This window comes from Carlito syrichta, unplaced genomic scaffold (assembly GCF_000164805.1).
Source record: "Carlito syrichta isolate Samal-C Ts95f unplaced genomic scaffold, Tarsius_syrichta-2.0.1 Scaffold314772, whole genome shotgun sequence".
Taxonomy (NCBI): Eukaryota; Metazoa; Chordata; class Mammalia; order Primates; family Tarsiidae; genus Carlito; species Carlito syrichta.
Genome location: NW_007258868.1, coordinates 300,462 through 313,143, shown reverse-complemented (window position 1 = coordinate 313,143; position 12,682 = coordinate 300,462). Strand labels below are relative to the sequence as shown.

The following is a 12,682-nucleotide window of genomic DNA, read 5'->3' as shown; positions in this document are numbered from 1 at the left end:
TATCTCCAAGTCTCACTTTCTTCACCTGCAAAACAGAACCATCAATCACTTATTTGCAATTTTGAAGTCCCCAAACTCTAAAACCAAAAATAGTTTTTTGTTTGTTTGATTTGTTTAGTTTTTCATCTTTGGTCCCAGCTTACTTGGTAGCAAGATATTGTCTGATATGAACTCATTTGGCAGCAAAAACTGCCATAAATAGACTTGAACTTTTTAAAATTGTCTTTGTTTCCTTTGAGAGAGACTGGGGGGGGGGACCCAAAAAACCTCGAGATTTGTTTATTTAAAAAATTGTGTATTTATTCTCATATGTTTAAACTTCATTCACCTTCAAAATACTCTCCATTTGATGGAATACACCTATTGAGACATTTTCCCCACTGCTCAAAACAGTTTTTGAACTTGTCAATTTTGAGGTCTTTTAGTGTGTCTGCTGTTTTTTGTTTCACCTCTTCCACATTAGCAAAATGTTTCCCTTTGAGAACTTTTTGCCTTCAGAGAAACAAACAAACAAACAAAAGTTACTCTGGGCAAGATTTGGCATGAATGAGGAGGGTGGGGAATGAAGGTCATGCAGTTTGGGGTCAAAAATGGCTGAACATTCGATGCGATGTGGGCAGGTGCCCTCGTAAGTCGCCCAACATGAAATGGCAAATGCGTTGAAAGAATCTAAAAAAAAAAAAATCAGTGAAGCCAAACGCAGCCTTTCACAACAACGCTACCTGGTACACTGATGGCCAATGTGTTCCCAGAACACTTATCTAGTGGGAAAAGCCTGCGCTATAAGGGACCTACCCTCCAACAGACAATTCTGAGTTTTGGGGAGGTAAGCTACAGAAATAGTAATATCTTTGAATATGAGGTATTCTTCAAGGAGCGTGTAATGTTATATATAATATACGCACTCCATTGCTGTTCTAAAATCTGAAAAGCCCTAGATTCTGAAACTCATCTGGCCCCTAAGAATTTCTGGATGGGAGAGTGTGGATCTTTACAATTTCACAGGGTGGTCATGATAATTCATTGAGATAAGTAGGTAGTGAGATAAAACTTCAGCTTTGTATATTCTGCTAGGCAGTTTAGTCTTTATCCTTTAGAAAATGGGAGTTACTGACAAGGGAGAATAGACTGGAGATGGGAAAGAAGAAAGAAGACTAGTTAGGAGGTCGCTGCAGATCAGATGATAGATGAGTAAGAACCAAAGCAAGATAAAGTATGGACCCTGAAGATCAGGGTCTGGTCCTGTTTCCCCAAATTGATTGTGTAGTGCCATCTGGAGTGAGCTGTCTTGGCAGAGAATGGCTCACACCAACTAAATACACATGCATCTTTTGCATAAAACAGATTTTTTAAAGGTGGAAGTTTCAATTGTCAAGCGGTTCATATGCTACCAAGTAGCAGATCTTCTTTTCTTGTAGGAAAATCCACCCGAGAAGTCCTATCATTAGGTTACTTGGTTAGTATATAGCGATTCAAAACTGAAAATCCAGCTGTTAAACCTTAAGTCTGGTCCCTCCAGCTCCTAAGAGCCTAATGATAGTAGCATGTTTTAGAAAAGACACACTTGCTAGAATAGTCTTTCTTCTTTAGGCAGTTCCTGGTAACAGAATGGTAGTCTTAGATCCCATGAAACTAATCTAGGACTAAAAAGAGCTGATGGTGATCTGTCTCCTTTTTTTTTTTTGCCAGAGGAGGGAAGAGCAAAGAGTTACATTTACTGAATACCTCCTATGTTCTAGACATTCTTCTGGGTCTTTTACTTATGTTCTCTTGCTTGATCATCATAACATTTCACCAGATAAGAACAGCAAGTCTCCTACATATGAACAAGTTCTGTTCTGAGAGTGCGTTTGTAATTCCAACAAAGCCTAGGTACCCAACCAACACAATCAGCTATACAGTACCAGTTGCATCACTGCTGCTTTTATGCTTGCTTTCTGACATCCTGGACTTGAAATAAAGATACTGTACTACTGACTGTACACAGTACTGTAAAGTGCACAAAAGCACAACCACTTGTAGAGGATGTCCACACATGACAATGTATACCAGACATGTGAACTAACTTACATGATTGGACATAAGAACACATGTTCGCATCTTTGAAAGTTTGCAACTTGAAAATACATATGTAGGGGACTTACTGTATTACTGTTGCCATTTTACTGCGAGGAAAGACTCAGAAATAAACATGCTTTGCCCAAATAAATAAGTGATATCATGTAGCCATTAAAAAAAAAGTCCACAAATCTTTTAGCATTTGGAAGCAGTTGTGGTGTTTGAGTCAGAAAACCTGTATTCAGTGTCTTACCAAGTTTTGTGAGGACATCATTTGAACAAGGACATCATTTGACCTCTCTGAAATGCTTTTTTTTAAGGCAATAGTAATACTTATCATCAGGTTGTGGTGATATTAAACAAGTTGCTTGATTTTAAATGCTTTTATAAGTCATGAAACTTTATGAAAATGTGAAATATGAAGCAGCCATTTTTATTATTTGAGATGTTCTCATAAAGAAATATAACAGTTAATATTCATTGAGTGTTTACCAAGTATTAGACATTATCATAAGTACGCCATCTGTGTTTGTTTTTTGTTTTGTTTTGTTGAGTTTGGGGGTCTCACTCTTGCCCAGGCTAGAGTGCAGTGACACTATCGTGGCTCACTGCAGCCTTGACCTTCTGGGCTTAGGTGATCCTTCTTCCTTAATCTCCTGAGTATCTCGGAGCAGGTGTGTGCCACCACACCGGGCTAATTTTTTGAATTTTTGTAGAGATGGGTATGTTGCTAGTCTCAAATTCCTGGACTTCTACCTTGGCCTTCTAAAGTGCTGAGATTTATAGGTGTGAGCCACGGTGTCCAGCCAGCTCCATCTGTTTGATCACATTTAATGCTCACAATAGTCCTTATAAGTACATTATATTTTAAGTACATTACAAGTACTATCATTGTTCACGAAACTGAGGCACAAGAGGTAAAGTAATTTGCTCAAAGTCACATACCTAATAATGGCAGAACCAGGCTTCAGATCCAAGCAATCTAATTCCTGAGTCTGTTTAACCTAGTTATATTTTAGCAACAAATCTGTTTTTACCCCATAATTCCAATGTCATCCTTATCTCAGTTCTTCCTGATATCCCAGAATTAGCAAGGCTGAATGTCTTGTCTTTTGCTCTTTGTCTCAATAACCTCATCCCTGAACAGGGGGTTCTACAACAGTGAAAAGGAGAAGGGTAGAAAAGGGCCAAGAAGGTGGGAAATCACTCCCTGAATGATGGAGACATCCCTGTGTTCACTGACTGTTCTATGGGCAATAACCCAGGCCAGTGTAGTCTAGCATGCTTCTGAAATGTTGCTTTACTAGAGCTTTGTCATATGCTCTAGTGACCAGTGGGCCGTGTGGCTTGGCACATTATGAAGCTTAGAATGAAGCTGAGCCTTTATAAATGCTTAGAGTCAAAGGAGTTAAAAGCCTGCTGGAGCCTTAAAAATCATCTCTAATCCCTTCACATTATGGACTCTCCACACACACATTAAAAAGAAAAAGAAAATGAGGTTAACTGCCTAAGAACGAACCTAGAACTCCAGTTTTCTGATTCCCAGTGCTGTGTTCTTCCTCTACCCCATGATTAGCACCAGACATCTTTCTTTTTTTAGGGCCACATTGTGAACCACCATCTTTTGGCATTTCGGTAACCAAATCCACTTAGATGAGCTCCCCAGATCACTTTGCACCTTACTCTATTTTGCTCTACAGAAAATAAGATTATTTGTTGGCTTATAGATTAAGAGTTTGGGGTGAAAACCAAAGCATTATGATCCTCTTCTCCTAATGAAATAATCTAGAGGTATACCAATTCAGGAAACTTACAAGGTTGCATTTAGCTTTCAGGGTTCACAAAGCTTTATTTTTCTATACAATGTCATTTTCTAATTAAATATGTGTGTCAATTTCCAAGATAAACTGTTGTCAGTAATGCATTTATTTTGTTCCTTTTCTCTTTTCTTTTCTGTCACTCTCCCTGCACCTCCCTTTCTTCTTTTCTTTCCATTCCAAATCAGGATACTGGCCCTCCTACAATATTCCTTTCCATGAAAAAATCTACAACTGGAGTGGCTATCCACTGTTAGTTCAGAAGCTGGGTTTGGACTACTCTTATGATTTAGCTCCGCGAGCCAAAATCTTCCGGCGCGACCAAGGAAGAGTGACCGACATGGCATCCATGAAATATATCATGCGATACAACAGTACGTAGCACATTTCTCCAGAATCATTCTTCAAAACTCCTTTTCTTCCCCATGGAGAAAGAATCTATGTAAGTTTATCATCTCTGTACTTGAAGAAATTATAGGAAGCTATTTGAATTCAGTATTTCATATTTAACTTATACATATTTTATACTCAAAAAATAGAATTTGGGCCTCCTTTATAAAATGATAGACAAGAGTTTTCAAGTTATATACAAAATACAGAAAAAATAACCCATGCAGAGTATTTTTTTTTCTTTCCAAAGACGTTTCCTTCTAAAGATAAAAGCAGCTAATAAAACAAAAATTATTCATAATTTACGAGCAGTATCAAAGTCAAATGTGTCTTTTTTCCTTCTGAGTTGGAGTCTCGCTCTGTGGCCTAGGCTTGTGCAGTGGCACACTGTTGGCCACCGCAGCCTTGACCTGACGAACTCAGGTGATCCTTTCCATCTCAGCCTTCCAAGCAACTGGAACCACAGGCATGTGCCACCACACCTGGCTCTTTTTAAAAAAATTTATTTATTGTAGAGATGAGGTCCCGCCAAGTTTCCCAGGCTGATCTCAAACCCTTGGGTTCAGGCAATCCTCTTGCCTCCTCCTCTCAAAGTGCTGGGATTACAAGCATGAGTCACCATACCCAGTTTCAAATATGTATTTCTTTGGTTGGAAAAAAAATGATGCATACTTATCTTCTATTGTCTCTCTTCCATCCACTCTTCATTGTGCAAAGTTCCCTAGGGCAGGCTGGGCCTCAGGGGACTTGCAGTTGTTCCTTCCTAGAAGCCAAGGGAGATGTCCATATCTGGAAGCAAGCTGGGCTGAGGAGGCCTCTGGAAATTCTGATTATCTAGGCATTAATAGGTCCCAAAACCTTACTGTGGATATGTGTGTCTCAGAATCTCCAATACTCACTCTCTTCCCCATCCCTCTGTTTCCTAGATTATAAAAAGGATCCTTATAGCAAGGGTGATCCCTGTAATACCATCTGCTGCCGCGAGGACCTAAACTCACTTAACCCAAGTCCTGGAGGTTGTTATGACACAAAGGTAACATGCTATTGACTTTTGAATTTAATTTCCACCAGCACACAGGACTCTTGAAAGACAAAGCTGCAAACCTTTTTGTGGCATAAAGCAAAATAATGTCTCTAAACATACTCAATTCAAACATCAGTGTTTTCAGATTCTGACAGTAGGTTCCATTGCTTAACTTCAAGTTTCTGCTTCGCCACTTAGTAGAAAAATCACATAATTTTGTAATGTTTTTGTTTCCTTATCAATACAATGAAAATAACAGTACTTACCTCATAGGGTATTGTAAAGAATAAACCTTTATTATCTGTAAAATGTTTAGAACAGAGCTTAGTGACTTATTTGTACATGTACAAAACCATGATGATGATGGCGATGATGATATTGTTGTCTGAAGTTTTATCAGACTGGCCCCAAGTCAAAAGAACACTTTATTGAGAGCAGTGTTATTTCACGTTAAACATGAATTTAGCTGAAGGAACAAGTACTGGACCAGATGCCCAAAGCACTAAGGGGTTTTTGCCATGTTAGAATTGATAAGTGCTGTAATTTATGTCATGATACAGGTAATAGGTTTGCTGTGGTGTGTTGAAGCCAGATCATATAGGTATGCAAGAAACCATTGTTGGTCAGTTATGACATGTTGATAGCTTGAAATCAGCCACAGTGGGAATATTTACAACGTGGAAATTGGCAAGCACTACAACTCAGGGCCTTTTTTCCTCAGAGAGCTGGTGGTTAAACATTTACCTGCACACTGTTGGATTTGGGATGGATGAGTTAGCCATTTGGTTGGTGGAAGGAAACATTCTACCACATTCTTATGCACTGTTGGCTTAAACATATCTTTTCATTTCCATTGCCTGCCCTAAAGTCTAGGACAAACTTATAAGGAGTGGAGAACTGTTTGTTCTGTCTTTGGCTCAAAAAATTATAGTAATGTCGACCCCACCTACACATTTTATCAGCCTAATATCTGAAAAGGAGATGTTTTAGGGCAGTCTGAGTTCCAGCTCAGCCTACTTTTAGCTCTGCAATGGCGGCAAAGATTTAGCCTTAATGATTCTCAACATGTTGTATAATATAAAACAACAAAAAAGAGATAGATATACAGAACAGGCACAGATGAGGCTCCAATGACTGTTTTTGTATTTATTTGTAGTAATTTGCAAACATTTAGTAAGGTTTTGTGAAGAGTTATATCCCCCCCAGAATCCTGGGAGAGACCAATCCAAGCTTCTGTGTAATGCGAGCAAATCTCACTTCTGGAGACAGGGCCCTGGCATATTTTCATCAAAAAGTTCCTGTTGAAGGGTATACTTAAAAAATATAATTTCTCTCTTTAGAGACATTTTGAATACAGGGAAAAGTAGAAATTTAGAGAGATATTCTTTCCCCTTTTAGATGAGTATCTGCTGCTGCTCAGTGGCTAGGCATTTTCGTGGCCCTCATTTTTCTTTTTTAAACGTGAGCTTCTTCCACTTGAAGACTCTTGTGACTGCCCTGATTAAGAACTGTTTCTAAGGACTTAATATATTCTGAACACTGCTCTGAGCATCGCTCGCATTAACTCTCATGACCACGCTATGAGGTAGGGTTACTGGCCCACGTTACAAATGAGAAAACTGAGTTATCTAAGGGTTGTGATTTTTAAATAAGTTTTGAAGCTAGAATTGTGAATATGAGTAATCTGGCTTCAGATGTCAGTCACTTTTGACAAAGTTCATTTAACACGTCTACTAGTTAATTCACGTGCAATGCCAAGTGAATAGAATATGTCATACAAAGATGTGGAGGCTTGCAAAATAAATTATTTTGTGATTTTGGAAAAGAATGGGGGAGGCCATGGATTTTAAAGTGTTTTGTCAAATGATTTTCTAAAATGACCCCTCTTCTCTCTTTCCAGGTGGCAGATATCTACCTAGCATCTCAGTACACAGCCTATGCCATTAGTGGTCCAACAGTACAAGATGGACTCCCTGTTTTTCACTGGAACCGTTTCAACAAAACACTCCATCAGGGCATGCCAGAGGTCTACAACTTTGATTTTGTTACTATGAAACCAATTTTGAAACTTGACATAAAATGAAAGAATATGAGGGGATGGATACCAAAGGCATTATTTTAACTATGTTTTTCTCATGAGGGTTATGCAATAAAATATATTAAATTCATTGTCACTTTCATCTCCCACTGATTTTTTAATAGCAAGCATTCACTATAAGGTGTAGCACTGCAGAAGAAACATTACATATATAAATAACAGCACTAGGCACACAAGAGGGTAGGGCAGAAACTGCTCCCTCCTTCACCAAAATCCACATTGGTCTCTTTGTATGCCTGTCCACATGGACTGCAGTTCCCAGGGTCCCTTAAATAGTGTTGCCATGTGACAATTCTAGATGATGAAACCAAAAACGAGTGCCCTTCCATGCCTGACCCATAAGAACCTGACTGCCCTTCCCTTGGATGGATATGCTTAATCACAAAGCACTAAGGTATGGCAGAGCTGGAACCTCTAATAGAAGTGCAGGAAGGGGTTTTTCTGGGCATTGATAGGCATCAGTTGAGTCTTTCTGTGATGCAGGCTAGGCACACACCTTACTAACCTTACTGTTGCCTCTCATTAGTTAGTTAAAAGCACCCATTCAATCATCTGGCAGCAACTCTCATAGCAGCTTTCTTTCAAAACTGGAGCGGTGCACGTGGTTTGAGAGCCGTAGAATTGCCAAGCAGATTATAAGTCATACTGTACATTATGTAATGGGTGATTTTTAAACAAAGTGGAAGATTTTCAAAAGAAAAAACACAAGGGCTGAGAATAATCAGAATGAATCAGAGCACTCAGAATGTTAAAAACCCAGTAGTTTTATTTCAAAGTATAAATTTCAGGCTTGCTGGACAAAATCCCACTACAGTTAACGCTTATACAGACACCACTCTACTGTACATTTAAAAAAGAAAAAAAGAACAACACAAAACCTTCAAAACCTAATAAAAATAGGGCAACTTGCTATAGCCCAGTTTATTTAAGACATTAGGAAGGTCTTACGTTGTCTTATTATTTACATTTTCAACTGCAATAAAGAAAAATCAGGATGCAAGTTTCCTACAAAGGATATATTTTTAAATTTAATCTTGAAATGGTTGATAAAATACTAAAGCCAGGATCCCCAAAAGGTGATTGATTGCCCAGTTACCTTATTTACAAAAAAAAAAAAACACCTCAAAAAAAAAGACAGCATTTAAATATAAATGAGTACTTAGTTGACTCTACAAACAAGAACTAAAAAAACAAAAACAAAACTTATTTTAACATGATCAAACTATTTGAAAATGAGAAGACAAAACGTTTTGTATTATCCTATTCCTCCCCCTTGACTGGCTCGAGGGGATGAATTGATAAGTCTGCCACACTAACCAACGCCTCATGATAACTGCTCTGATTTGTGTGTATCAAAACTTTTAAAAAATGCATTTGCCCAGGATATAGTAAGGAAGGTAGAATCGTACATTGATTTAAGACAGAGTTATCTGTAATAGTCTAATACTGGGACATGATTTTTCTGTAAATTAGAGTAAAACAGGCCAATCACAGATCGGTGATATAATAACAACAACAACAAAAATCACATGATGTGGAGGATACTGAAATGGCCCAAGAAACAAAGTCAGGGAGAACACTTGGAAAGTCTCTGCAGTACCCTACTGTGCTAAGATCACAGTGTATACAAGTGAGAGATGAGGATACCACAAGCATTGGTCATCTTGTACAGCACTGGAAAATGCATGAAACAGAATAAATGCATATCAGGTACTATGAACACTAACCTTGCTGCATAAATGATAATTTGGAGAATATTTAAAGCAAAAGAACAAACAACAAAAACTAAGTTAATATTGATCCAATTCAGTAAAAGAACTGAAAGGTGCAATCTGCCTAAGGAGTTCTGCAGACAGAGACGTACCTAAGATTCGAAACTCTTTGCTCTAGGTCAATTTTTCCAAGATTTTCATTATCTGCAACAGGGATGGGGGAGTGGAAAACACCTCTCTATGAGGCAAATGATATCTCAACAAATATTCACTTTTCAAGGAAGAAAAGCTTTCCACTTCTCTCATAATCTTATATACCGTGTTAAACACTACACAGTATTCTGCAAATTAAAAAAATGAATTCAGAGAAATAGATATAGTCACCTCATAAAGTTAACTGTTAACAATAGATATTGTCTTTGTATGCAATTTACAAATTTACTGGCAAGAACATAATTTTAAGGAGAGGCTTACACTTAAAACAGAGTGAAAATGACTCTGACAAAGTGCAAGGTAGAGGGTAATAAACATCACCATTATCCTTAAATGCTATATATCGCCCTACATTTAAGATGAAAATATCAGAGGTTTCCAGGATTTCCAGTAAGGCATACCTACACAAGTATTGTCAGGCTAAAAATGTAGCAAACTGGCATTCCCAAAATGGGATAATCAAGCTTATTTGTAATACCTTGTGAAAGATACCATGAAATAGAAAAGGTAACCATGGAGTGTAAGCTGCCACTAAAGTCTGTCATCAGTAGCTATTTCTAGTTGAGTCCTCCACTCTCTCTCCCAGAAGATAAACACACCAAACCAGAAGTCAGCATCCATCAACATTAAAACCTGCTGCAAATAAAAGTCTAGCATTCTAGCCTAGTACCTTTCAGTAAATCCAATATAGATGTTGCCCCTAAGTCCCATGGCAGGTTGATATGAGAAGAATATCTTAAAATGAACATACCTGTCCCTTAAATAACTACAATCTCTCCTTGTACCATCCTTCTACCACCTGGAATAAACATTTTTAGTAATTATTCTACTGTAGTAAATCTATTTTTAGGGTTACTATTTGAGAATTTTTTTCCTTTGACAGAAAATACAATATAGGCTAGAATAATAAGACATTTTCATTCTACTGGGCTTATAATGCTACGAAAGCTCTTTAAAGAAAAGATTAAATAAAACAGTTTATCAAGGGAAACTTTTATAAGTTAGGTAAGCAAATTATTACCATGTGACCATAAAAATGGCCAATAAAGAACAATTTGAACATGGGCCTTCAATTCTGTAGACACGAATGATCTTGAACACATAACACTGCAACCACTGCAGGTAAAACATACATACATGCAGATATAGATAGGTGTTCATATACATCTAGAAGAATGATTCCTTCCTCTCAAAATTTTCATTGTCATTACACTGGCAGCTTGTCCTCATTAGTCCTAGAATAAGTAATATCCACATAGCTGGTTGGCAAATTTGATTCACAGAAAACTTCATTCTTTGTCTCATTTTCTGAGTGAAAGGAAGGTTTGGAGCATTTACATTTTATTTTGGCAATCTGTAGGCTTTCTTCAACATCAGTCAAACCTCATACCTAAGATGACAGTACACTGACCAGTGAAAAGTCTCTAAAGAGTTTCTTTACAACTAGAATACTTGCTATTGTAAGCCATCAAAGTTGCAAACAAAACAGCATTAATAAAAGGGATAACTCCCTTCTGTAATTCCAGGAAAAACGAACAACTAATTTATTTTGAGAAGGTAGAAATATGAATTAAAATATTGTAAAGAAAGAGAACTCTAAAGTTATTTCACAAACTCCACGAATTCCTTTCAAAACAGTCCCAACCACATTCTCATCCTGAAAACAACCCAGTCCTCCAGCCTTAAACTACCTCCACTCAAAACACCTACCTGACACCAGTATAGCTAGCTGGCCCTCATATGGAAACTCCATGACCTAAGTTGAATTTTATTAACTTTGAAGAAGAACAGAGATACAAAGGTTGTATCTAATTGTTACATAAAACGACCTCAAAAGATATACTTTAAATTCTATCCAAAGCTGACAAATAGTAAATCAGACTCAACTTGGCACCATCAAAACTTTAAAAAGTTAAAACAGGGAAGATGATACAAGAATACAGAGGAAATGAAGCTTTCCCCTTGATATTTTAGCTCATTCTATTTTGTAAAAGTTACTATTTACTTCCTTAGAAAGAATAGTAAGGAATCACTATTCAGCAATAGCTTTGGGGGATAAAGTGAACTAGAATCTCTAACACAACATGGATACTAAAACATGATTTGAAGGAAAATTTTCTTATGCAATATGGTTTTCTCTTGGTCCACTCTACACAGTTAAATAGTAACATAAAAAATAAAAGCATCTATATTCTTAGGAGAAAATAGTAAGTCAAATTTTCAGAGTTAAATGTGGTGATGCCATGGATGAGAATACATAAATACATGTAATGTGTATATGTAGATGTATATATATATATGGGGGAACCTCCCAAGAAAACTGGAATTTATGAATCAAAAATTGTGTATTTATTCTTACATTTAAAACACAGTCATCTTCAAAGTATTCTCTGGTTGATGCAATACACCTATCAAGAAGCTTTCTCCACTACTCAAAACAGTTTTTGAACTCATCAATTTTGATGCCATTTAATTGCTTCTGCTGTTTTTTGTTCCACTTCTTTCATATTGGCAGAATGTTTCCCTTTGAGGACTTTTTCATCTGGGGAATCAAAAAAACAGTCGCTTGGGGCAAGATCAGGTGAATAGGGAGGGTAGGACACAGGGTCACGCCAATTTTAGTCAAAAACTGCGGACTATTCAGGGCAGTGTGGACAGGTGCACTCATAAAACACCTGCCATAGAATAGGCAAATGCAATGATTCTCAAAAAAAATTCACTGAAGCCAATCACAGCCTCTCACAACGATGCTAGCTGGTACACTGATGCTGATGGGTTTCTAGAACACTTACTTAGTGGGAGAAACCTGTACTACAAGGGACCTGCCCTCCAAAAGATTATTTCAGTTTTTTTGGTATCCTCCCCTGTGTATGTGTGTGGAGAAATGAAGAAGAAATGAAGGATGAAGGCTGAAAGGAAGAGTAAACAACAATGTATGTATGGCCATGTTTGTTTTTGTAGTTAATCTTTAAGGCACAAAATAAATGTAAAAAGCAGATTAGGAAAGGGAGGAGCCATTGCGGATCTTTTTTCATCTAATTATCAACCAGAAGAAGAGACGAAAGATAAATAGATTATTTCCTGTGTTCAAATTAACCTATTTTAAACTATGTAGCCATTTTGCTTTTTATTTCTTTGGATTTTGTTTAGATTCAGTTGAATTCACTTAACTGTGATCCTACAGATCCTTTGGAAGCAGAATCATGCCAGTTACACACCTCAGATCCTTTGATCTATGTACTTCACACTGAAAGAGAGGTACATTTGAGAATAAAAATGGGAGATTCCAATCCAATAACACATAAATAGGGAAAAAACACACAAACACCCACACATATTCCCCAGCCTCAAAACTAAAGCAAAGTACACA

At 37.4% G+C, this 12,682-nt stretch overlaps 1 protein-coding gene across 1 annotated transcript in view; it reads left to right on the top strand.

Annotated features, from left to right (window-relative positions):
• PLBD1 (phospholipase B domain containing 1) overlaps positions 1-7,469 on the top strand; it is a 49,703-nt gene extending 42,234 nt beyond the window's left edge. Inside the window, exons 8-10 of the mRNA XM_008071876.1 lie at positions 4,064-4,249; positions 5,192-5,298; positions 7,190-7,469. Coding sequence (XP_008070067.1) covers positions 4,064-4,249; positions 5,192-5,298; positions 7,190-7,372 — 476 coding nt within the window. The 3' untranslated portion in view covers positions 7,373-7,469. The remainder of the gene's footprint in view (positions 1-4,063; positions 4,250-5,191; positions 5,299-7,189) is intronic.
• Positions 7,470-12,682: the final 5,213 nt, after the last annotated feature.